The 27,617-nt window shown below is 42.0% G+C and overlaps 1 protein-coding gene and 2 non-coding genes across 5 annotated transcripts in view; 2 read left to right on the top strand and 1 right to left on the bottom strand.

The window, feature by feature from the left end:
* Window positions 1–27,617, bottom strand: part of GNPTAB (N-acetylglucosamine-1-phosphate transferase subunits alpha and beta) — an 83,602-nt gene that overhangs the window by 22,487 nt on the left and 33,498 nt on the right. For all 3 annotated transcript variants that reach the window (XM_007165792.2, XM_007165793.2, XM_007165794.2), the window contains 8 exons: window positions 26,441–26,560; window positions 25,331–25,372; window positions 22,110–22,315; window positions 7,611–7,675; window positions 7,207–7,341; window positions 2,576–2,737; window positions 2,002–2,181; window positions 1,606–1,776 (listed from right to left, as the gene is read on the bottom strand). In XM_007165792.2, coding sequence (XP_007165854.1) covers window positions 1,606–1,776; window positions 2,002–2,181; window positions 2,576–2,737; window positions 7,207–7,341; window positions 7,611–7,675; window positions 22,110–22,315; window positions 25,331–25,372; window positions 26,441–26,560 — 1,081 coding nt within the window. The remainder of the gene's footprint in view (window positions 1–1,605; window positions 1,777–2,001; window positions 2,182–2,575; window positions 2,738–7,206; window positions 7,342–7,610; window positions 7,676–22,109; window positions 22,316–25,330; window positions 25,373–26,440; window positions 26,561–27,617) is intronic.
* Window positions 18,386–18,492, top strand: LOC130709310 (U6 spliceosomal RNA). Its single transcript, XR_009009834.1, has one exon. It is a non-coding gene; the product is annotated as a U6 spliceosomal RNA (small nuclear RNA).
* LOC114238375 (U6 spliceosomal RNA) lies at window positions 19,771–19,877 on the top strand. Its single transcript, XR_003623768.1, has one exon. It is a non-coding gene; the product is annotated as a U6 spliceosomal RNA (small nuclear RNA).

Genomic DNA, 27,617 nt, shown 5'->3' with positions numbered 1-27,617 from the left:
ATTCTTAAATTAGGATTCCTTTAACAGAAAAACAAAACAAATTGAGCCTCTAGAAAAGGTCTGCGTTCAGGGCCATCCTGTGGTAGTTTCTCAGTCCTGCCCTGCTGATGGGTCTTACCTGGCATGTTTACTCTTTTCCGTTGCTCAAGGAAAGCAGACAAGGACTCAATTTACGGGTCAGTCTTACAACATGGTCTTATAAATGATCTATTTTGAAATAAAGCAGCAACATGCCAGACTTAAATGCGAGTTCAAGAGCATGCAGGTGGGGCTTCCCTGGTGGTGCAGTGGTTGAGAATCTGCCTGCTAATGCAGGGGACATGGGTTCGAGCCCTGGTCTGGGAAGATCCCACATGCCATGGAGCAACTAGGCCCGTGAGCCACAACTACTGAACCTGCGCATCTGGAGCCTGTGCTCCGCAACAAGAGAGGCCACGATAGTGAGAGGCCCGCGCACGGCGATGAAGGGTGGCCCCTGCTTGCCACAACTAGAGAAAGCCCTTGCACAGAAACGAAGATCCAACACAGCCAAAAATAAATAAATAGAATACCATGGCCAAAAATTAGTAAAACAAGAAAGAGTGTGCAGGTGGAAAGTGCGCACACAAGTCACTGCTTTTCTGTGACACTGTTGTCAACTCCTAAGCAGATTCATGCACCGTCTCATCTCAAGGCTGAAAAGGGGGGCAGATGAACTCTCAATATCCTTATACGTGAGGTCCTGTGATGAATTAACCAGCACAGCATTCTGAGCTGTGAACCTGTCTGCTTTCAAAACAACTGACATGGTACACGGTTGCTTTCTAAATTAAAATCATTTTTGAAAAATGCATTCCCCTTTAAAATCTCCATATCTTTGCATGGTCCAATTATCTGGAAGGTCTTTCTTCATCTGGTTAACTCTTACTTGTTCTTCCAAGCTCATTTCAATCCCTATCTCAGTGTGATTTCACTCTCTGGCGCTCCCACTCCTCGCACCCAGGGCACACCTACTGGCACGGAAATCGCTGTACACAGTCACTGATTCTGTCTGTCTCCCCTGTCAAGCCATAGCTTAACAGAGTTCTAGAACTTACAAGCTCATACAAGCTCCAACTGATCACTGAACCCTTCTAACAACACTACCAGGGTCTTCCTGTCCCCCCCCAGTACACAGACAGGAAACCTAGAGGCCAGGTCATCACCCAGGACAGTGCTACACAGCTGGCACCCACATCTGTGCTCATGACCACTTTCCCATCCTGCCCCTCAAAGCCAGAGTGGGGCCGGCTGCCCTCAATGAAATTTCAGCTCTGTCTTTAAGCACTACTTTGAGCTTTCTATCTTGGGCATTTTGCTGACATGGTAAGCACGATTTTGTGTTTCACAGTTATTTGCTTTTTCTGCTGCTGTAGTAGCAAATGTAGAGGGTGGGTCCTGGGTGAGAATATAGGGAAGCAAAGTTCCCACTGTAGTTTTCTCACTCCCTGATTGTTAACTTTCCTGAGCTTAACACTCAAAAATGCTTGTTTGATCAAATTTGAATATGGTATATATACTGATTTCCTTATTTCCTGTCTGTAACTTCTAAGTGACTTCTAAGCCAGGCATCTCTTAGCTACTCACCTTCTGACCTTTGGAGTGACTGTAAAAATCATCCGGCCAGACATCCTTTCCAAACATGACATCATCATTCAGGTAAATGAACTTCTGGGACAGCCCTTCAATGCGATGGATATGACTTTCAATAGCAGGTGAACTGAAGGTAGGCAAGTGGCTCAGATTTCGAAAAACATCCTTTTAACAGAAAAAAAAAAAAAAGAGAAAGAGAGAGAAGGCGGATGAGAGGTTTTTGTTTTGTTTTGTTTTTGGAAAGAAGGGAGGGAGGGAGGCGAATGGAAGGATTAAAGGAAGGTGGAAATGGAGGTGAGATGGGTAAGCAGATGAAATCAGGGACAAGACAAAGAACAGCAAAGGACAGAACGGGGAACTGCAGCCGTGTGACATATGGCGAGTCGCTACCTGGTGTGTGACTATTGTCACTCGAGGATTATCGAGGTTCAGCCAGGATGGGATCTGTCCATTGGTGACAATGAAAATATTCCGAACCCACGGCGCGTGCCTCTCGATAGATCGCAGTGAGTACCTCAGCTCTTCATTATCTTCAAAACGGCTGGCAGAAACGTCTTCATCCTGCTTAGACTGAGAAAAGCATGGGGCACAGAAAGATGTAAAATGCCCCTAAGTCACACCTGCCCCTCCCAACTGTCCCTTCTGCACTCAGGGACCGCCAGCAAACTTCCAAAGACCGTGTCCAGCTTTTAAACATTACAAAAAATGCAAAACACTCAGCATATTTAAAACAACAAAACAAAAACAGCATTTCTTTCACACATTTTTTGAAGAAAAATTTCTTGGATCTGATTCTAGGTCACTTCAATTAGTATTAACCAATGGCGGTGACTGGAAAATTAGAGAAGTGCCAATCAAGTCACCTCTCTGTAAGCCCTCTTCCTTCTTCTAATATAGTGACTCATAAATCTTTAATAATCAAAACCCTCAATTCAGGTCCTAAAACAATCTCTGCATCCCTTACCTGGCTGATGGCACTCAGATCCCATAATAAATATGCAGGACTTATGGTCAGTTCCTTTCCATTAATGGTCATATTCTTCTTCGTCTGTTTATTCAGTTCTTGGAAATCTTTGGGGTTATTCAACTTTAGAAGTGCTACGCTGGCCTCTGAATACAACTGCAACTATAAAATAACAAGAGGGTTACATGTGGAAAAACTGAACAACAAAGAAGAGACACCTTAAACTTCCCAGTTTGATCCTTGATCTTTAAATACATACAATACATATATATACTACATATTGTGTACTCTACTATATGTTATATATTGTATATATTAAATGTATATCACATACATTTAAAAGATTAAAAGTTTCACATACATGTATGAAATAGTAAGCCAGTATCACCAAAAACAGAAGACCTAAACAGGCCAGACACATTTCCCAAATGATGCAATCGACCAAGTATTTAGAAACAAGAGGGAGTCAGGGGCTTTGGCAAATGGGACATCTCAGGCCCCATCTGAAAACTGCAGCCACTAGTCAATAGTGACAAAGGCTGCCAGATCTCTGGAGAGGCCAGAATCCCCAGTGTTATATGAAATCTCCCGGTTTTCGATGGTAGCGCAAATATTTTTGATTGGCATGCATTCAAACAAAACACACCTGGTCACCAGTTTGTGACCTCTGTTCTAGAGTATTACCCATCTGCCTACACTGGGGAGAGCCCTGCAAGGTAACTTCGCTGAACACTGGTGGAGAGCACACCTGCCAGCAGGTGTCTAACAGCTCTCGTGCCCACACCTACGACGGGTGTCCTGGCAGGGCTGCTTGAAGTGCTTCCACAGGAAAACCACCTTGAGAGGCAACGTTTTCAAAGCAACCATAAATCCAGGAGGGAACATCACAAGCACCAACATGTCTTACAGGCAGGCTTCCCCACCTTGACCAGAGCCCACACCACCCTTGGTACATTTTTTGTTTCAACTCTGTATCATACAATTTCCTGTGAAAAGAGGCTTTCAGAGCTTAAAAAGCAGGGAGAGGGTTGAAATCCAGTCATCTAGGACAGCAACATCCTTCTGCTGAATTGGCTCTTCTAATAGGGCCAATTTCTTTCTTAATTTTTTAGCCTTCTTTCTTAATTTATAAAACAGAGCAAACAAATTACTTTGGGCTCATTCTGGTCTCTTGTATATGCTACATGACTATATTTAGCTCATCTTGCAAAGCTTCCTGAGTTTATATAGGCCAAAAGTAGAGTTTATGTAGGCCCCTTTTTATTATGTAGGCATTAACTCTTACTGCAAATTGTGTGTGTGTGTGTGTGTGTGTGTGTGTGTGTGCGTGCACACGTGTTGTCTTCCTGACTGATTACTTTCTCTCACCTTAACAGTGCCTGGTATACACAAAGCACTCACCCAAGGTCAGCTCTCACTGCCGTCACTATTCTGCCTCGCTATGTAGGGGACGGATGGGAGGCGGGCCATGCAGGGTAAACATTCTGTCTGTTCTATCTGGGTCCCCAACAGTCTCGCTGCCCTCCCCCAGCCTCTCCTCCCACAGAACCTTGGAGGGCTCCCTGGAGTGCAAAAATCACTACTCTAGGATAAATAAATGTAGTACTTTAATATCCTAATTTAATTTTAAATTTATTCGGAAAATACCCTTATCTTAATTAATCTCTTCTATCCAAGCTGCTTTTATTCTAGAAAACTATTTTGAAATTTCAGACATTTTCCTAAAGTGATCACTAGGGCACAAGATGAGTAGGCAGCACCTGTCCTGAGACGCTCACAGCCCGGCCAGGGTCTCTGGGACTGAACTGAGTGCTAGGTGGCTTGGGGTCCACAGGCCTTGGCAAAGGCCCCCTGGAGGAGCCTGGGAGGGCACAGAGGTTCAGCTGTTCAGGTCCTGAAGCCCAATGTCTAACGGCCCTCCCTCCCACATGCCACAAAGCACCTCCAATGTAACACCCCAAACTGAGCTCTCAGTGTCCTGAAAATCTCGCTTCTCCCATGAAGCTCTGAGTGTGGTTAATGCCACCACATCCATCTTCACTGGTCACATCCACTTCCCCTTTCATTTCCCCTTCCATCTCCTCCAGTAGCTAGTAAGTCACCAGGTCGTGCTGAAGGTTTCTCTCAGATGGTTCTGGAACCACTCTCATCACTGGCACCACTGCCAAGGCACTTGTGGAACCTGAGTGTCTTGCTGGGCTACGGCAGCAGTGGCTGAACTGGCTTCCCTGCCTCCGGCTTCTTGTTTAATGTCTACCTGCTACACCTTCCCCTCCCGTGTTCTGTAGAACTGAACCGGTCCTCCTCCTCAAGATGCTCTCTGCCTCCAGGATAAAGTCCGGGCTCCTCACCAGGGGATCTTTCTCAATCTGGCCTCAGCCTAACTTCCCAGTCTCAGCATCAGGAAAATCCCCACCTGGGCTCTGGTCTCTGGAACAGCTGCCTTGGTTCTCTGAAAAGGCCATTTACTTGCAAGCCCCTAGCCCTCTGCTCAAGCTGTTCCCTCCTCTCAGAAAGGTCTTTCCCACTGGCTTCTCTGCTGGAAGAACGGCTGTTCTGTGCACGGCCCCAGCCAAAATGTTTCCTATTCTGCAAAGCCATCTTTGCCTGCAGTACAACCGAAGCCCACATGTTCTCCCAGCACTTTGTATGAACACCTTGTTTGGAAGCGATCACACCCAAACGCTAAGTGATTTCAGTCACTCAGTTATCCTTAGCACAGTCCCTGGCACAACAGCAGGTGTTCAATCAACGCTCACTGAAGGGACTGGGAACCCAACGACTGGAAACTTCATTCTCAGGGTGCCCATAACAGAACCAGGAAGTGGGACCCAAGGAAAGAGAGTCCCTTGGAGAACCAGGCTTGAATACTGACACTCTCCTTCTGTGCTTCCTCTTCCTCATTTTCTCTCTAGCCTCCAAAAATCAGAAGTCCTCATCCCTGAAGCCAATCGCAGGTGCTGGCATTGTGACAATGAGCTGCAATGCACACTGTGAATAATTGGCTATACCCCCAGGAGGTGCCGGCCTCCTCAAAGACAAGTCTGGGGAATCCAGATCAACCTCCAACCGGGTGAATGATGGAGGAGGGGGCGTCCCCATGAACCGAGCCTGGTGGTGCTACTGCCCAATTCAAGTTCCTGCGCCCCCAGCGTCTCCTGGCACACACCACTCCACACTGCCCAAAAACTAGTTTGCTGCGGGGTGACCACGACTTGGGCTGGCGATCTTTGGCAGGACACGCCCACCTAGCAGCAGATGCGCTGGTCAAAAGTACAGATACGCATATGTCTGTAACTGTGGAACCAACAGCTAGGAAGCCAAGAAGCCAAATACACATTGGCTGAAATGAATGCTAATCTATGGTTTTATCTGCCCAGATCCATACTAAAAATAATTCAGGGAAGGAGGAACATAATATCTATTTTAAAATAACTGCAGATTAAGGAATAACTCAACCCTAATCTAGCCGGGCATCACCATACTTCCAGGTACCATAAAGAAAGTTATGGAGGAAAATATGAAAAAAAGAAAAAGCATAAATGTCATTCATATTACCATGGTATTTACAAAGGTAATACAATGTATCTTAAAACAGTGAAACACTTAAGGGGAAAAGGAAACAAGTTAAAGAGAACTTTGACCAGCAGAGAGAAAACATGGTCCAGACATGAACTAAATAACCGCCCCTCCCCGAGTCACAGCTCTCCCTGCCACTACCTCCACCTCCATCCTTTCACCTCCCAACTGTTAAATGACATCAAGAGGAGAAGGAACTGAGAAGCAGGAAGCTAAACACAGTGGCAGAATTTAAAGAACATTTTTTTGTAAAATCAAGAAAAGCAGAGCCTAACAAATTCTGAGCGAAGAACTTTATGCCCTCTAGTCTGAGAGAAGAAACATTCACGTTTTACAACCTGGACTGTTTCTAACAGAATAGCAGGCATCTTGGCATAAGGTCAAAAGGAAAGTACACCCACACGGACTGTGCCCTACATGAATCAGACAGATGGCTCTGAGAACAAGAAATGTTATGGAAACACATGTCACCATCTCCAAAGTCAACTCACAAATGGCCTCAGTGGTCAAGCGTGAAGAGTTAATAAGTATAAATACTAAATACGTTAGTTGCTCAACTAGCTATTAATGAATGAAGGTTTCACATTATCAAATGTTCCAAAAATCTGAAGCATCCCCCCTCTGTGAGTGGAAGCTCTTCATAAGTCTACAGGAGCCTGTGTGTACCTACCACCACATGTCTGATTTCCCCCCATCCCCTTCTTCCATGCTTCCACTGCCATCAGGGCTTTTGTCTGCTTTGTCCACTGCTACATTCTCAGCAACTAGAACAGCACCTGACACATAGTAGCTCATTTGTTAAACAAATGAATCCTGCTGCTGTCTGGGAAACCAACAAACCAAGTTAAGACTCAGAATTTGCCCAAATAAAGAGTAAAAAGGGAGGATCTTCTACAAATAAAGAGCTGTCTTCGTGACAACATTGTGACAGAATTGAGACCCTCTTTGCTTCTTATGATTGTCGGCTATACTATAACAAAGGGGGCCACAGAGAAGAGGCACGCATGAAATGGGATGTGCTATGCTAATTGCTCTATTTTCTATGCTCTTACCAGTTTTATTTTAGAAGAAAGATTTTCTGGCAATTTTGTTTTCAGTTGATTTGTTTCCTTGAATGTAGGTGGGAATCCACTCAGGAAAGCCAAATCTTGCATTAGCACTAACCCAGGGACTTCCTTATCTGTTGTCTAAAATAAAAAGGGGAAAAACACAACTCACTTTCCACATCATAAGGCTGGTGAAAACTTACAGCTGAGAAAACTAGTAAATATCTATTGCATCACACAAGCTTCAAAATAAGAATATTACAATTATTTAAATCGATATTCACTAGTACTAGAAAGCTAGGCTTAGAGGAAAAGTAAACATTAAAAAGCCTCTCAAAGTAAAACAGCTTTATTTCTCATACTTTTATTCTAATCTACTGCAAAAATACAGTTAATTTAAAGTAACATACCAAATAGCCCCTCCAAACTGTCTGTCTGCTGTTTCCTTTAAAAATTCCAGTGTGGGCATCTTCAACTACAATAGAGAATACAATAAACAAGCATGTTTAAATGAATACTTAACTATGATGTCTGGCAGGACAATGTACAAGGCATTTTGAAAGCTGTTAAACCAGTATAATACATGGTCTCAAAGAAAAAGTAGTTGGGGGAGACAAAATTAACCCATCTAACGAAAGGGGAACAAATGTAAATTGCTGTACAATTAAACGTTAAATTTTGCAATACTGAAGGAGAGACTCGTGTGGGCAGAAGAAATGTAGAAAGCAAACATCAAACCTCAACATGTGTAATTTAAAAAACTGTTTGACCAGAGTAAAACATCTGGGAGTGGTGGGTACTAGGAAAAAAAGGGCAACCAGAAGGGAGCCTTGAAAGCAAGGCCAGTGGCATTTAGATTAACAGCGGGGAGCCACTTAGGACTCTCCTAAGGTTCCTCCAGAGTCACAGTGAATTCCTAAGATTCATCAGGTAATGTGATTAGAGCAGATTAAGTTGGCGGTGAGGAGGGTGATGACACAGCCCTACTGGGACAGAGTTCTAAAGTGATGGGAACAAATGAGATCAGCAAACCTGCTGACATTCGGGGACCATGGAAAACAGGAGAGGTTGGAAGGCTGCAATTCTGATCCTCAAAATGGGCACAGAAAGCAGTGTCTGCAGATTATAGCCTGCAAGATGGGTGCTGATCCTGAGCAAGAGTCTCAAGTGTATCAGAAAAATACAGTTGGTGAGCACTGGAGAAAAGAAAGTCTTCACAATATACTGTTTATCTTTAAAGAAAGTACTGAGCACTTAGAGCATGAGTTCATTATGGGTAAATTTATCAGATACACACCTCACTCTGCCTCCGTCTGTCTGTCTGTCTCTCCCCATTGATATGGTGGATTCTATACTGGTAAATCAGACAATTCAAATAGATGAGCAATATGTATTTGTACATAATCTCAGGAAGGTAGCTAAACAACACATGGCATCTTTGTGGATTTCACGGAGACCAGATCTCAAGTTAGGCGGATTATAACCAATTCTGATCAGAGGGTGTAAAATGGTAAAAGCCACAATCAACCTAGAGGGGGGTTCTGGAGGTCTGCTATAGGTCTGCTCAACAATCCATCAAAGTTTTGGAAGATACAGAAGGCATGCTTGTGAAATGTGTGGGCTTACACGGAGCCGACAGAGAAGCTACTATCCTGGGTAACAGACTAAGGGTTCCCCAAAGTCCTTGATTGTTTGGAGCAGTCAGTCAAATCTAGCAAAATAAAATCTCCTACAAACGAAGGTAAGATCTTTAACTTGGCAACAAACCAAGTAAAAATTAAAAGGAGTACTTGAAAAAAAAATTTTTTAAATAAATAAAAGGGGTATTTGAGCATTAGCACATGTAAGATTTTTAAAAAGACTTAGGAGTTTTAGCAGCCAGTGAGTTCAGTACGAGTCAGTAATGCTCAGGCCATACTGAGTTTCCATCCCAATGTTGTGCTTTTAAGCAGAAGAAGAGGGCTTAGAGTAAGAAGGGTGACATTCCCCAATACCAACCCATCAGGAAACCCTGTTGAGCTGACCTTCAAAATGTCCAGAGTCCAACCACTTCTCACCACCACTCTGATCCAAGCCCCCTTCCTTCTTGCCTGAATTATTACAAGCTTTGCCCCTCCTCAGTCTATTCCCACCACAGCAGCCAGACTGATCCTTCTGGAACGTAAGTCACATCACATTACTCCTCTACTCAAACCCTCCAATGATTGATTCCTCACCGCACTGTGATTGGAAGCTGAAGCCCGTTGTGGTTACTGAGGCCTATACCATTTGGTCCCTGTGACTTCTCTGGGCTCATCTCTTGGCCTCTGCCCCTTGGTTCACTCTATTCCAGCCATACTGGCCTCGCTGCTCTTCTTCAAACATGTCAGACACCCTCCTGCCTCAGGGCCTTTGCACTGGCTATTCCACTTACCTTATATATAAGGAATATATGGAGAATCACTCCTTCCCACATATTCATGTTGCTGGCTCTCTCACCTCCTTTAAATTTTCACTCAAAAATCACCTTCTTGGGGAGTCTGCCCTACCACTCAATTTCCCCTGCTCAATTTTTCTCTACAGCATTTATCTCCTACAAACTATATAATTTACTTGTATGTTGTATCAATTGTCTGGCTCCCTCTGCCACGATGTAAATTTCTTTTTTAATTTATTTATTTTTTAAATTTTTGGCTGCGTTGGGTCTTTGTTGCTGTGTGCAGGCTTTCTCTGATTGCAGCGAGCGGAGGCTACTCTTCGTTGCAGTGCACGGGCTTCTCATTGCAGTGGCTTCTCTTGCTGTGGAGCACAGGCTCTAGGCATGTGGGCTTCAGTAGTTGTGGCACACGGGCTCAGTAATTGTGGCACGCGAGCTCTAGAGCGCAGGCTCAGTAGTTTTGGCGCACAGGCTTAGTTGCTCCGCGGCATGTGGGATCTTCCCAGGCCAGGGCTCGAACCCATGTTCCCTGCATTGGCAGATGGATTCTTAACCACTGCACCACCAGGGAAGCCCCCCAAGATGTAAGTTTGATGAGGGCAGAGATTTCTGTCCATCTGCTCACTGCTGCATCTTCAGCACTGAGAATAGTACCTGGCACATAGTATGCACTCAATAAACACTTCACGAAGAGTCCCGATCTCTTTGAAGACTGAACCACACTGAAACAGAATGTTCAATTCCAGTTGAAACACTTTTAAAGTGATAGAAACTAAAGCTCATTCTGAGAAGAGCAAACTAGGGTGCAGACAAGCCCCTAAGAGACAGCTAAAGGAAGAAGGAGAAACGTCACACAGGAAAGGGATTACATTAGTTCTATAGGATCCCAGTTGGTATAAATTTAATCAGTGTGAGAGAGCTGTAAGGAGGCACTTTGTAATTCCTTGTAAAAGTCAATGTAGTCCAGAGGTAAAATCAAGTGTCACAGGAGGAAATTCATTTCCTAAACATCAAAGGGATAAGCTTGACTGGAAAAACCATTTTGCTGAGGAGACGCAGGCCCCGGCCACAGGGCGGGATGGTTGACTGCAGGAGGACTGTCCAATTGGTGGACACAAGGGAAGTGGAAGGGTAACCGGGAGAGGGGCAGAAATGACACATTTGAGAAGGAAAAAAATCAACACATCTCAATGATTAACTGGAAAGAGGTTAAATGAGATTTTTTTAAAATGCCAAACATGGCTAAAATTTTTTAATCTAGATAAGGGTTTGGCAGTCCATGGTCTAAAATCTAGCCACTGCTGGATTTAGTATGGCCCCAAGCTAAACACAATTTTGACATTTTAAAATGGTTAAATGTTTATACAAATACCTACATAATATCTGCCATTTTGCCTCTGGGCCCACAAGGCCTAAAATATTTACTACCTGGTCCTTTAACAAAGAATTCTGTGATCCTGGATCTCAAAAACTAAGGATGATAAAGAGTGAGTTTGTGGCCCACTAAAAATGGAAGCTCCATGAAGGCAGGAATGTGCCTTTTTTTTTCTCTGCTGTTTGCCTAGAACAACAACCAACTCAGAGCAGGGGCTCGACAAATCTTTACTGAATGAATCAACATAATAGTAGGATAGTCAAATAAAAACCCAAGTGGAAATTCAAAAACAGCGTTTAGAAGACTGTCGTTTAACACAAATTTTACTTACAACAAAATTTATAATCTTTTATGTCTCCGATATGTTATAAAATTAGTAGAGATAAACCCAAGATTCTCTCCATAGACGTTATAACTGAGTTATAACTGCTAACATAATGTCATTCTTTTTTCTCTTAAGGTGAAGTGTTATCAGAGTACCTTAATTTAAGGAAACCTTAATTTAAAAAACAAAGCTAATGGGAGAGGAACCAAGAAGGCGGAGTAGAAGGATGTGCTCTCACTTCCTCTTGTGAGAACACGAGAATCACAGCTAGCTGCTGGACAATCATCAACAGGAAAACACTGGAACTCACCAAAATAGATACCCCACATCCAAAGACAAAGGAGAAGCCACAATGAGATGGTAGGAGGGGCGCAATCACAGTAAAATCAAATCCCATAACTGCTGGGTGGGTGACCCACAGATGGAGAACACTTATACCACAGAAGTCCACCCACTGGAGTGAAGGTTCTGAGCCCCACATCAGGCTTCCCAACCTGGGGGTCTGGCAACAGGGGGAGGAATTCCTAGAGAATCAGACTTTGAAGCCTAGTGGGATTTGACTGCAGGACTTCAACAGGACTGGGGGAAACAGAGACTCCACTCTTGGAGGTCACACACAAAGTAGTGTGCGCATCGGGACCCAGAGGAGGAAGCAGTGACCCCACGGGAGACTGAACCAGATCTACCTGCTCGTGTTGGAGGGTCTCCTGCAGAGGCGGGGGGGTGGTGGCTGTGGCTCACCGTGGGGACAAGGACACTGACAGCAGAAGTTCTGGGAAGTACTCCTTGGCCTGAGCCCTCCCACAGTCTGTCATTAGCCCCACCAAAGAGCCCAGGTAGTCTCCAGTGTTGGGTTGCCTCAGGCCAAACAACCAACAGGGAGGAAACCCAGCCCCACCCATCAGCAGTCAAGTGGATTAAAGTTTTACTGAGCTCTGCCCACCAGAGCAACAGTCAGCTCTACCCACCACCAGTCCCTCCCATCAAGCCTCTTGATAGCCTCATCCACCAGAGGGCAGAGAGCAGAAGCAAGAAGAACTATAATCCTGCAGCCTGTGGAACAAAAACCACATTCACAGTAAGATAGACAAGATGAAAACTCAGAGGGCTATGTACCAGATGAAGGAACAAGATAAAATCCCAGAAAAACAACTAAATGAAGTGGAGATAGGCAACCTTCCAGAAAAAGAATTCAGAATAATGATAGTGAAGATGATCCAGGACCTCGGAAAAAGAATGAAGGCAAAGATCGAGAAGATGCAAGAAATGTTTAACAAAGACCTAGAAGAATTAAAGAACAAACAAACAGAGATGAACAATAGAATGACTGAAATGAAAAATACACTAGAAGGAATCAATAGCAGAATAACTGAGGCAGAAGAACAGATAAGTGACCTGGAAGACAGAATGGTGGAATTCACTGCCATGGAACAGAATAAATAAAAAGAATGAAAAGAAATGAAGACAGCCTAAGAGACCTCTGGGACAACATTAAATGCAACAACATTTGCATTATAGGGGTCCCAGAAGGAGAATAGAGAGAGAAAGGACCCGAGAAAATATTTGAAGAGATTATAGTCGAAAACTTCCCTATCATGGGACAGGAAATAGCCACCCAAGTCCAGGAAGCACAGCAAGTCCCATACAGGATAAACCCAAGGAGAAACACGCCGAGACACATAGTAATCAAATTGGCAAAAATTAAAGACACAGAAAAATTATTGAAAGCAGCAAGGGAAAAACGACAAATAACATACAAGGGAACTCCCATAAGGTTAACAGCTGATTTCTCAGCAGAAACTCTACAAGCCAGAAGAGAGTGCAATGATATACTTAAAGTGATGAAAGGGAAGAACCTACAACCAAGATTACTCTACCCGGCAAGGATATCATTCAGATTCGATGGAGAAATCAAAAGCTTTACAGACAAGCAAAAGCTAAGAGAATACAGTACCACCAAACCAGCTCTACAACAAATGCTAAAGGAACTTCTCTAAGTGGGAAACACAAGAGAAGAAAAGGACCTACAAAAACAAACACAAAACAATTAAGAAAATAGTCACAGGAACATACATTATCAATAATTACCTTAAACGTGAATGGATTAAATGCTCCAACCAAAAGACACAGGCTTGCTGAATGGATACAAAAACAAGATCCATCTATATGCTGTCTACAAGAGACCCACTTCAGACCTAGGGACACATACAGACTGAAAGCGAGGGGATGGAAAAAGATATTCCATGCAAATGGAAATCAAAAGAAAGCTGGAGTAGCTATACTCATATCAGATAACATAGACTTTAAAATAAAGAATGTTACAAGAGACAAGGAAGGACACTACATAATGATCAAGGGATCAATCCAAGAAGAAGACAGAACAATTATAAATATATATGCACCCAACACAGGAGCACCTCAATACATAAGGCAATGGCTAACAGCTATAAAAGAGGAAATTGGGGGCTTCCCAGGTGGCGCAGTGGTTGAGAATCTGCCTGCTAATGCAGGGGACACGGGTTCGAGCCCTGGCCTGGGAAGATCCCACATGCCGCAGAGCGGCTGGGCCCGTGAGCCACAGCTGCTGAGCCTGCGCGTCTGGAGCCTGTGCTCCGCAACGAGAGAGGCCGCGACGGTGAGAGGCCCGCGCATCGCGATGAGGAGTGGCCCCCGCTTGCCGCAACTGGAGAGAGCCCTCGCACAGAAACGAAGACCCAACACAGCCAAAATCAATCAATCAATCAATCAATCAAACATACGCATCTGATTCAAGATCCTCAATTTAAAAAAAAAAAAAAAAAAAAGAGGAAATCGACAGTAACACAATAATAGTGGGGGACTTTAACACCTCACACCAATGGACAGATCATTCAAAATGAATGAAAATAAATAAGGAAACAGAAGCTTTAAATGACACAACAGACCAGACAGATTTAATTGATATTTATAGGACATTCCATCCAAAAACAGCAGATTACACTTTCTTCTCAAGTGCGCACGGAACATTCTCCAGGAGAGATCACATCTTGGGTCACATATCAAGCCTTTGTAAATTTAAGAAAATTGAAATCATATCAAGCATCTTTTCTGACCACAACGCTATGAGATTAGAAGTGAATTACAGGGGGAAAAACGTAAAAAACAAGAACACATGGAGGCTAAACAATATGTTACTAAATAACCAAGAGATCACTGAAGAAATCAAAGAGGAAATCAAAAAATACCTAGAGACAAATGACAATGAAAATATGACGATCCAAAACCTATGTGATGCAGCAAAAGCAGTTCTAAAAGGGAAGTTTATAGCTATACAAGCCTACCTCAAGAAACAAGCTCACCTTACACCTAAAGGAACTAGAGAAAGAAGAACAAACAAAACCCAAAGTTAGCAGAAGGAAAGAAATCATAAAGATCAGAGCAGAAATAAATGAAATAGAAACAAAGAAAACAATAGCAAAGATCAACAAAACTAAAAGCTGGTTCTTTGAGAAGATAAACAAAATTAATAAACCATTAGCCAGACTCATCAAGAAAAAGAGGGAGAGGACTCAACTCAATAAACTTAGAAATGAAAAAGGAAAAGGTACAACAGACACTGCAGAAATACAAAGCATCCTAAGAGACTACTACAAGCAACTCTATGCCAATAAAATGGACAACCTGGAAGAAATGGACAAATTCTTAGAAAGGTATAACATTCCAAGACTGAACCAGGAAGAAATAGAAAATATGAAAAGAACAATCACAAGTAATGAAATTGAAACAGTGATTAAAAATCTTCCAACAGGGCTTCCCTGGTGGCGCAGTGGTTGGGAGTCTGCCTGCTAATGCAGGGGACGTGGGTTCGGGCCCTGGTCTGGGGGGATCCCACATGCCGCGGAGCGGCTGGGCCCGTGAGCCACAGCTGCTGAGCCTGCGCGTCTGGAGCCTGTGCCCCGCGGCGGGAGGGGCGGCGATAGTGAGAGGCCCGCGCACCGCGATGAAGAGCGGTCCCCGCGCCGTGATGAAGAGTGGCCCCCACTTGCCGCAGCTGGAGAAAGCCCTCGCACGAACCGAAGACCCAACACAGCCAAAAATAAATAAAGTAGCTATAAAAAAAAAAAAAAAATCTTCCAACAAACCAAAGTCCAGGACCAGATGGCTTCACAGGTGAATTCTATGAAACATTCAGAGAAGAGCTAACACCCATCCTTCTCAAACTCTTCCAAAAAATTGCAGAGGAAGGAACACTCCCAAACTCATTCTACAAGGCCACCATCACCCTGATACCAAAGCCAGACAAAGATACTACAAAAAAAGAAAATTACAGACCAATATCACTGATGTATATAGATGCAAAAATCCTCAACGAAATACTAGCAAACAGAATCCATCAACACAGTAAAAGGATCATACACCATGATCAAGTGGGGTTTATCCCAGGAATGCAAGGATTCTTCAGTATACACAAATCAATCAGTGTGATACACCATATTAACAAACTGAAAAATAAAAACCATATGATAATCTCAGTAGATGCAGAAAAAGCTTTTGACAAAATTCAACACCATTTATGACAAAAACTCTCCAGAAAGTGGGCATAGAGGGAACCTACCTTAACATAATAAAGGCCATATACGACAAACCCACAGCAAACATCATTCTCAATGGTGAAAAACTGAAAGCATTTCCTCTAAGATCAGGAACAAGACAAGGATGTCCACTCTCACCACTATTATTCAACATAGTTTTGGAAGTCCTAGCCACGGCAATCAGAGAAGAAAAAGAAATAAAAGGAATACAAATTGCAAAAGAAGACATAAAACTGTCACTGTAAGCAGATGACATGATACTATACATAGAGAATCCTAAAAATGTCACCAGAAAACTACTAGAGCTAATCAATGAATTTGGTAAAGTTGCAGGATACAAAATTAATGCACAGAAATCTCTTGCATTCCTATACACTAATGATGAAAAATTTGAAAGAGAAATTATGGAAACACTCCCATTTACCATTGCAACAAAAAGAATAAACCTACATAAGGGGCTTCCCTGGTGGCGCAGTGGTTGAGAGTCTGCCTGCCAATGCAGGGGACACGGGTTCGAGCCCTGGTCTGGGAGGATCCCACATGCCGCGGAGCAACTGGGCCCGTGATCCACAATTACTGAGCCTGCACGTCTGGAGCCTGTGCCCCGCAACAGGAGGGGCCGCGATAGTGAGAGGCCCGCGCACCGCGATGAAGAGTGGCCCCCGCTTGCCACAACTGGAGAAAGCCCTCGCACAGAAACGAAGACCCAACACAGCCATAAATAAATAAAAATTAAAAAAAAAAAAACCTACATAGGGAGACAAAAGACCTGTATGCAGAAAACTATAAGACACTGATGAAAGAAATTAAAGAGGATACCAACAGATGGAGAGATATACCATGTTCTTGGATTGGAAGAATCAATATTGTGAAAATGACTATACTACCCAAAGCACTCTACAGATTCAATGCAATCCCTATCAAATTACCAATGGCATTTTTTACGAAACTAGAACAAAGCATCTTAAAATTTGTATGGAGACACAAAAGACCCCAAATAGCCAAAACAGTCTTGAGGGAAAAAAACGGAGCTGGAGGAATCAGACTCCCTGACTTCAGACTATACTACAAAGCTACAGTAATCAAGACAATATGGTACTGGCACAAAAACAGAAACATAGATTAATGGAACAAGATAGAAAGCCCAGAGATAAAACCATGCACCTACAGTCAACTAATCTATGACAAAGGAGGCAAGGATATACAATGGAGAAAAGACAGTCTCTTCAATAAGTGGTGCTGGGAAAACTGGACAGCTACATGTAAAAGAATGAAATTAGAACACTCCCTAACACCATACACAAAAATAAACTCAAAATGGATTCAAGACCTATATGTAAGACCGGACACTATAAAACTCTTTGAGGAAAACACAGGAAGAACACTCTTTGACATAAATCACAGCAAGATCTTTTTTGATCCACCTCCTAGAGTAATGGAAATAAAAACAAAAATAAACAAATGGGACCTAATGAAACTTCAAAGCTTTTGCACAGCAAAGGAAACCATAAACAAGACGAAAAGACAACCCTCAGAATGGGAGAAAATATTTGCAAATGAATCAACTGACAAAGAATTAATCTCCAATATATATAAACAGCTCATGTAGCTCAATATTAAAGAAACAAACAACCCAATCCAAAAATGGGCAGAAGACCTAAACAGACATATCTCCAAAGAAGACGTACAGATGGCCAAGAAGCACATGAAAAGCTGCTCAACATCACTAATTATTAGAGAAATGCAAATCAAAACTACAATGAGGTATCACCTTACACCAGTTAGAATGGGCATCATCAGAAAATCTACAAACAACAAATGCTGGAGAGGGTGTGGAGAAAAGGGAACCCTCTTGCACTGTTGGTGGGAATGTAAATTGATACAGCCACTATGGAGAACAGTACGGAGGTTCCTTAAAAAACTACAAATAGAATTACCATATGATCCAGCAATCCCAGTACTGGGCATATACCCAGAGAAAACTATAACTCAAAAAGACACATGCACCCCAATGCACATTGCAGCACTATTTACAATAGCCAGGTCATGGAAGCAACCTAAATGTCCATCGACAGACGAATGGATAAAGAAGTTGTGGTACATATATACAATGGAATATTACTCAGCCATAAAAAGGAACAAAATTAAGTCATTTGTTGAGACGCAGATGGATCTAGAAGCCGTCATACAGAGTGAAGTAAGTCAGAAAGAGAAAAACAAATATCGTATATTAACGCATGTATGTGGAACTTAGAAAAATGGTACAGATGAACCGGTTTGCAGCGCAGAAGTTGAGACACAGATGTAGAGAACAAACGTATGGACACCAAGGGGGAAGCCATGGGGGGGTGAGGATGGTGGTGTGCTGAACTGGGCAATTGGGATTGACATGTATACACTGATGTGTATAAAACTGATGACTAATAAGAACCTGTTGTATAAAAAAATAAATGAAATTCAAAAATTTTTTAAAAAAAAAGAAAAAACAAAACAAACTAGTGCTCGCTTCGGCAGCACATATACTAAAATTGGAACGATACAGAGAAGATTAGCATGGTCCCTGTGCAAGTATGACACGCAAATTCGTGAAGCGTTCCATATTTTTTAACCATAAACAAGACGAAAAGACAACCCTCAGAATGGGAGAAAATATTTTTAAATGAAGCAACTGACAAAGGATTAATCTCCAAAATTTACAAGCAGCTCATGCAGCTCTGTATCATAAAAACAAACAACCCAATCCCAAAATGGGCAGAAGACCTAAATAGACATTTCTCCAAAGAAGATATACAGATTGCCAACAAACACATGAAAGGATGCTCAACATCACTAATCATTAGAGAAATGCACATCAAAACTGCAATGAGGTATCACCTCACACCGGTCAGAATGGCCATCATCAAAAAATCTACAAACAATAAATGTTGGAGAGGGTGTGGAGAAAAGGGAACCCTCTTGCACTGTTGGTGGGAATGTAAATTGATACAGCCACTATGGAGAACAGTACGGAGGTTCCTTAAAAAACTAAAAATAGAACTACCATACGACCCAGCAATTCCACTACTGGGCATATACCCAGAGAAAACCATAATTCAAAAAGAGTCATGTACCACAATGTTCATTGCAGCTCTATTTACAACAGCCAGCACATGGAAGCAACCTAAGTGTCCACTGACAGATGAAAAGATAAAGAAGATGTGGCACATATATACAATGGAATATTACTCAGCCATAAAAAGAAACAAAATTGAGTTATTTGTAGTGAGGTGGATGGACCCAGAGACTGTAAGACAGAGTGAAGTAAGTCAGAAAAACAAATACCGTATGCTATCACATATATATGGAATCTAAAAAAATAAAAAAGGTTCTGAAGAACCTAGGGGCAGGACAGGAATAAAGAAGCAGACGTAGAGAATGGACTTGAGGACACAGGGAGGGGGAAGGGTAAACTGGGACGAAGTGAGAGAGTGGCCTGGACATATATACACTACCAAATGTAAAACAGATAGCTAGTGGGAAGCAGCCGCATAGCACAGGGAGATCAGCTCTGTGCTTTGTGACCACCTAGAGGGGTGGGATAGGGAGGGTGGGATAGGGAGGGTGGGAGGGAGATGCAAGAGGGAGGAGATATGGGGATATATGTATATGTAAAGCTGATTCACTTTGTTAGAAAGCAGAAACTAACACAGCATTGTAAAGCAATTATACTCCAATAAAGATGTTAAAAATAAATAAAGAGAAAGAAAAAAATAAAAAAATTAAAAACAAAGCTAAATTTAGCAAAACAATAAATCATATAACTTGTTAAATTTGTCAAAAATTACCCCAGTACTTTCCCTATATATTTTCAAATATAACCTATATTTTAAAAATAAGCTAGTTAGTGCTTGCTTCAGCAGCACATATACTAAAATTGGAATGATACAGAGAAGATTAGCATGGCCCCCGCACAAGGATGACATGCAAATTCATGAAGCGTTCCATATTTTTCACTTTGTTATAAAGCAGAAACTAACACACCACTGTAAAGCAATTATACTCCAATAAAGATGTTTAAATAATAACTGTAAATAATAATGATAATAAAATAAACAGTAATTATAAGTTAAAAAAAAAAGTTAGTTATACAAAGTAGTTCAGAAACAGGTCTATAGTGTGAAGGGGAGATATCTGTGCTTAGAAAAGTTATAGTTTCCTTTCAAATGACAAATAATAAGTACCAGGAAATGAGCACTGTGTTAGACACTGTTCAGGACACAAAATGGTGAGGATAAGGTGTCTGCCCTAAAGAAATTAGATGAGGGACTTCCCTGGTAGTCCAGTGTGTAAGACTCAGCATTGCCAATGCAGGGGGCCCGGGTTCGATCCCTGGTCACGGAACTAGATCCCACATGCATGCTGCAACTAAGAGCTTGCATGCTGCAACTGAGAAGTCTGCATGCCACAACTAAAGACCCCACATGCCGCAACAAAGATCCAACGTGCCGCAACAAAGACCCAGTGCAGCCAAAATAAACAAATAAATAATAAATAAATAAAATAAAATGTTAAAAATAAATGATGAATTAAAAAAAGAAATTAGATGAGAACACCATAAACTCCTGTGCAGTCAAAAACTAAGTTGTGAGTTAGGGTACAAGTACTACAGGGATACAGAAAAATAAAATCATTGTGAATGTACTAGTCCAGGATCTCCATGGAGACAGAACTGGAGAGGGGACTGGAAAGAAAAGGAGATGGGCTGGGAGAGGAAGAGGCTCAGGACAGGCAGCCCCACATCTGTGAGAAGACACCGACGGCTGTGAGGAGATGCCAGGAGGGCAGGGATGCGAGGGCCAATGCGCAGGACCAAGGCAATTAAAGCTCCATCTAGAACACCAACAAGAGGAGTTTGTATCCATGTGAAAAACAAATATATACTACTATTATTCTCTCCAAAGAGATAGCAGGGCTTCCCTGGTGGTGCAGTGGTTGAGAATCTGCCTGCCAGTGCAGGGGACACGGGTTCGAGCCCTGGTCTGGGAAGATCCCACATGCCACGGAGCAACTGGGCCCGTGAGCCACAATCACTGAGCCTGCGCGTCTGGAGCCTGTGCTCCGCAACAAGAGAGGCCGCGATGGTGAGAGGCCCGCGCACTGTGATGAAGAGTGGTCCCCACTTGCCGCAACTAGAGAAAGCCCTCGCACAGAAACGAAGACTCAACACAGTCATAAATAAATAAATAAATAAATAAAAGAATGTGAATTTCTTTAAAAAAAAAAAAAAAAAGCAAACTGGGCTATTCATTTAAAAAAGAAAAAAGAGATAGCAACTGTAAACAAATTGGAAAACTGATTTTATCAGTTTCATGCTAGACAGATCAGAGAAGAACTTTAGAGGCCGGCAGAGCAGATAGGCATCTATTATTGGGGCCTGGGTGAAGAAACTCAGTCTGGTGTAGAAGAAATCTGATGAGTATGAAAGGTAAGAATCTAAGATTCTTGCAAAAAAGCAAGTCATAGGATGAGGCGGATTACTAGTTAGAGTAAGAACGGGTCAAAGATGGTTCCAAAGATTTAGGCTGGGAGGTACGACATTGAAAGAATGGGAACTTGAGAACAGGGCTGTAAAGAGAATGCGACAGTTTTCATTTTACACAAGTGAAAACAGAGCTTCCTGGGAGAATCACTCAGTGCAGAGGAAGGATGAGACAAGAGGAAGGATGACTGAAGGAGACGCAGGCGTGGGGCTCAGCAGCTCAGTGGCCGAGGAGAGGACGGGATCTCTAAGGATGCGGGTGCAGTTCTAGGTCAAGAATTACAAGTTTAATTCTATTATCAGGCCAAATCAACTGCATAACCAGATGTTTCAGAACTTAAAGTATGAATGCTCCAAGTATGGTCAGTCCAAGCTGCAGAAAACAACATAGCTGAGGAATTTTGAAAGAAAAAAGAAAAAAAATAAAGCCTCCTGAATAACTCCCAGCCAAGAGAATACAGTAAATTTGAGTACCAGGTTTAAGGTCCTGACCACAGCACAGGAAGGCATGTGTATTACACAGAGTAAAATAGATGTAATCCCTTTCTGACAGCAGGGCTGAAATACAATGGCAGCTCCCCTTTTTACATTTTTAGTTTATCAAGCATTTCTTTAAAAGTGAACCAATTCTGCTCTATTCAAAATTTTGTTATTCCAACATCCAATGATAACATGATTTTAAAATACCCACAAGAAGATCTTACCATTCTTTGTACTGTCGAAAACAACAACTGAGACATTAGTGGAAGGGTTTTTTGGTTTTGCAACGTTGAATATGTCACTGGCAGAATGAAAAGAAGGATAAAGAGATGGCAGGTCCTTCAGTGTGATGTTGGTCGGCAGAGCTGGGTCCAGGACGAGCATTGGCACCTTAATGCAGTGTGTCAACAAACACTCCAACTGCTTCTCACTGGAAAGAGACACAAACATGCTCACAACTACATACTTGAAAATTTAATCAACACTGAAAAGCTTGTTGGTACTACTAAATTTCACAGGTGTTTCTTCTATATTTTATTTAAAAATCATAATCTTTCAATAAACAAGGAATTTTATCACAAGAATATAAAAATTTAGTAAGTTAGCAAGTATGGCATAAAATTATCAAGTACAGGGCTTCCCTGGTGGCGCAGTGGTTGAGAATCTGCCTGCTAATGTAGGGGACACGGGTTCGTGCCCTGGTCTGGGGGGATCCCACATGCCACGGAGCAACTGGGCCCGTGAGCCACAACTACTGAGCCTGCGTGTCTGGAGCCTGTGCTCCGCAACAAGAGAGGCCACGATAGTGAGAGGCCCGCGCACGGCGATGAAGAGTGGCCCCCGCTTGCCGCAACTGGAGAAAGCCCTAGCACAGAAACGAAGACCCAACATAGCAATCAATCAATCAATAAATAAATCTTTAAAAAAAAATTTATCAAGTACAACTCGAAAGATAGAGCTTTCAAACTCCTGTTAATAAAATAAGACTGCAGACTTCCCTGGTGGCTCAGTGGTTGAGAATCCGCCTGCCAGTGCAGGGGACACGGGTTCGAGCCCTGGTCCAGGAAGATCCCACATGCCACGGAGCAACTAAGCCCGTGCGCCACAACTACTGACCCTGCTCTCTAGAGCCCACGAGCTGCAACTACTGAGCCCACGTGCCACAACTACCGAAACACACATGCCTAGAGCCCATGCTCCGCAACAAGAGAAGCCACCGCAATGAGAAGCCCGTGCACTACAACCAAGGGTAGCCCCTGCTCGCCACAACTAGAAAAAGACCGCGCGCAGCAACAAAGACCCAACGCAGCCAAAAAAAAATTAATTAATAATTAAATAAATTTAAAAAATAAGATAAGACTGCCACAAAATTTACTAACTCAAAGGTGTACAAGAAATCAAGCACTTCATTACTATTGTTTTAAACATTATTTGTCATTCCAGTAAAGCCCAATATCAGACAGATTAGGAAGTAGATAAATTCTGGTTAACAGAGTGTCATCTTATTAGAAACAGTTTACCAATTCCAATTAGCATACAATTAAGTACACTGAATATGACAGGACACTGAGGCAAACAAAAGCAAATGTGACAAAGTTTTACGAAGTTACATGAAATATTCCTGTCTAAACATAAGAAATACCTAGAATAAACAAATGGGCAAAGGACACAGCTAGAGAACTCAGAAGGTGGGAGCTATGACCAGTTAACAGACTATACATGAAATTGTGCAACCTCACTAATATTCAAAGAAATGCTAAAGAAAACAATGACCTTTTGTTTAACTAAATCAGCACCCCTCAAAAAATGATGATGCAATGTTAGTGCAAGTGCAGCAAGCCTATTCCTCTCAAACTCTGCAGGTATCCCTCCAGATGGGTGCAATTACATTATATATACATATATACTTCTTCAGACCCATGAAAACATACATACATTTCTTCCTCAGTAGTTTATGTCCAGGAATCTAGTCCAAGTAGAAGAGAAACAAAAACAGGAAAAACAACAAACCCACACACAGAAAATGCCATAGACCCAAATATAATATCACAAAATATTTACAAAGTGAAAATATGGCAGTGCCCAACATTTAGCAAATTATAGTACAGTTACTTTATGGAATACTATATAACTATTAAAATTGATAAGATGTATTAAGATAATTTATCAACATAGAAATGTGTATGATTATATAAAATAAAAAGTAGGATACAAAATTGCAAAGGTTATAAATTATTTACTATAAAAACATACATGAAAAGGGAATAAGAAAATGATCATAATTGTTGAGTGAGGGCCAAAGAATTATGTGAGTTTGTTCTTTTCTTTCCTCTCGACCTTTCTGTAATGTTGCATCATTGCTTTAATTTAAAAGTCATTTAAAAATAACAGTCTTGGGGACTTCCCTGGTGGTGCAGTGGTTCAGAATCCACCTGCCAACACAGGGGACACGGGTTTGAGCCCTGGTCTGGAAAGATCCCACATGCCACGGAGCAACTAAGCCCGTGCGCCACAACTACTGAGCCTGTGCTCTAGAGCCCGTGAGCCACAACTACTGAACCCCGTGCACCCAGAGCCTGTGCTCTGCAACAAGAGAAGCCACCACAATGAGAAGCCCACGCACCACAACGAAGAGTAGCCCCCGCTCGACGCAACTAGAGAAAGCCCATGAGCAGCAAGGAAGACCCAATGCAGCCAAAAATAAATTAATTAATTAAAAAATAAACAAAAATAACAGTATTAGCAATAGATATTTATAAATAAATATGCATAATTAACATTAATAGATGATTCAGAAGGCACTTTTGGATCATTTCTATGAATAACTCTTCTATTTTAAGTCTAATGGTTCAGTGGGGAAGTGGCAGTTAACAGAGATTTCCGCTTGTTAGTGAGACAGTCTTGTTTTAAGGACCTATCAGAGTCAGGTATGATTCAAATCAAGACAGATCATCTGATTCTTGTCATTGGGTTAAATCTCCTTCCCAAGTCCTTAAATATAAGACATACAACTATGACAGCTTTTAAAGATAAGGAAATATACACTGAACACATAGTTAAACAATGGACATAGATTCTATAAATGAAAACACTGGTGTAAGTTAGACTTAAGTGAACCAAGAGAACAGCACATCAAGACAGATTAATGGAAACGACAAAGAAGAAAAACCTTACCTAACGTATCTAGAAACGATAAAGCTTTGGTTAGCTACAACCAGAATAACCAGAGTTCTCAATCAGCTGTGCCTCTGTTTTCTCATCTAATGGATGCACTTAATCTGGGGGTCAAAAACCAAAAGAAGAGGGACTGAACAGGAGCAACAGAGTAAGTAAAAAATACTTACTCTGTTTTGTTGTGTACTCAACAAAAGCAAGGGAGAAGAACCTAGACAGTTCACCTCACTCCTTTGATTTTCATTACTGAGAGGAAAATCAAAATGCTTACCTCTTCTTAGTTGGTTCCGTTGTGTTCTTCCCAAGGATTTCTCTAGTGAAAGCAAATAGATTTCATTACATATGCATGGACTAGTGCTAGCCTTACATGTGAATGAGGGAACTTAACAACATTGATTTTCCTGCTTACTCCACGAGAATCAACCAGTAAGTTAAGAAGTACTGTACTGTGTATAACATTTAAGATGCATAATAAATTATACATTTTAATACGCTATGATCAACAAATATTATCATGTACCACCCACAGTAACCACAAAAGTTTACTTGAAATATAAGCTTTTACATTTCACTAGTAAAACATAGTTACGAGGCTATCAAAGTGATTTTCATGCACTGGGGAGGAACACAGAGAGAGAGACAAATGTGTTGCAGTATAACATGGCCAAAGACCTGCAACTAGGGTGCACCCATAACATTTACAAAGAAATGAATGGGGAAATTCTCAGTAAATACTCCTGAGGAATCAGAAGGGAAGTTACATCAGCCAGATCTCCAGCTCAGAAGGCTCTCCAGAAGCCCACTGTACTTCTCCCAGATAAAGTAAATAAGGTAATCAAAATTCCATATTTAAAAAAATTACCAAGATTTTTAGTTCCATAGCATACAATTTGATATAAAAAAGGGTAACAAATATACTTTTTACTGCCTTTATCAAATGGAAAAAAACTTATGTCTGTAGGCCTGTTTTATTTTCAAGGGACTAATCCATCTTACTGTGTAGCAATTTTGCATAATAAAACCTTACTTCATGAAGCTATCACATCTGGGACTCAGACTGAACGAGTAAGAAGCCCAGGGCTCCCTTAGGTGGCTCCTCCACCTGTAGGCCCTTTGGAGACCAAGGCATCACTAGAGCACCACATTCATGAGATGGCCACCTGACAAAGTGAGGCCAAGATCTCACCAAAGTGGCCGAGTCGTCCTTGGGCGCCAAGAAACAAGGGTTGGTTGCATGACTGCCAGAATCTTGTAACGGCATGAATTTGAGATGCAGATTCTTGTTTGAATAGCAGTGTAAACATCATCTTACCTTCTGAAATGTACCATTAGTTATAATTGTAGAACTTTTTGTGTTTTGTTTTCTGACAATCAGTTTTACCTCATTGCTTTCTGCTCCTCCTCCATCTGTTCTCTGACTTGCTGCAGTTCCTTCAGTAGTTCAAGATCTGTGCCATTCACCCAGGTGTAAACCACGTCGATCGGCATGGGCAGACAGAGCCTAGGGTAAAACCACAAGTCCTCCAGCTTATATGCATTTTTCCAACATACTTGGGAATAAGAGCATAACAGGGTTTAAACTCAGAGGTTATGAAAAATTCAGCGAAAAGGTAATCCAACCATGGCGTATATCACCAACTTACATGTTTTCAGACTGGGGCTGGGGCACTAATATTTACTGAGCACCTTCTCTGTGAGTTGCATTCTGCTAGACACTTTATGCAGTTTTGCATCGTCTGATCATCACAGCTACCCGGTAGAGGCTGTTGTCCCTTCAGTTTTAAGGCTGTGGGGGAGGTCTTAGAAGCTCACTTTAAACTGCTACATTCTCAGTTTAGCAAGTGAGAAAGCTGGGATACAAATGCAGCCAAACATAGAAAAGAAATTAGAAGCTTAAACAAAATTACCAAAAAAAGAGTTAGCCAGCAGTCCACAATGAAGACCTGGCCCTCTTTAATGCTACAGCCTTCCCATTCCCAGCTGCCCCCAAGCCTGGCCCCTCCCCATCCTGTTTGCCCTACTCTGTTTTGTTTTGTTTTTCATAGCAATAATCACCTATTAAACAATTAACATGTTACATACACTGGTAATTCATGTGTCCCTCCCCAGAATGTAAGCTCCAAGGCAGCAGGAAACAAGTACCCAGAGGATTAGGATTTGTGCCTACAACGTGAGGAACTCAATGATTTACTTGAAACACTAGCATAGAAGACCTTTCCGAACCTGCTTGATTTTTCCCTTACTATCTTACCCCCAAGGAGTCAGGCAGGCTTTTAATTCTTGAGTATCCTGTCTAAGCTCCATCTCAGTGTTTTTGTTCAGGTTTTACCCCTGCTGAAAGCTTTCTTCTCCTTTCCTTCATCAACTTACCATAATCCTACCCATCTTTCAGAGCCTGCTCCAGACCTACAACACAGGAGTTCATAGTGACATAGACATAATTTGGATAATGCTGTTTCAGGTTTGATCTTTTCCAAGAAACAGTACAGTTTTTTTGTTTTGTGGGGTTTTTTTTGGGGGGGGGGGTTGTTTTTTTGGTTGCTGGGTTTTTTTTTCGG

Source organism: Balaenoptera acutorostrata, chromosome 11, assembly GCF_949987535.1.
Source record: "Balaenoptera acutorostrata chromosome 11, mBalAcu1.1, whole genome shotgun sequence".
Taxonomy (NCBI): domain Eukaryota; kingdom Metazoa; phylum Chordata; class Mammalia; order Artiodactyla; family Balaenopteridae; genus Balaenoptera; species Balaenoptera acutorostrata.
This window is presented reverse-complemented; position numbering and strand designations above follow the sequence as displayed.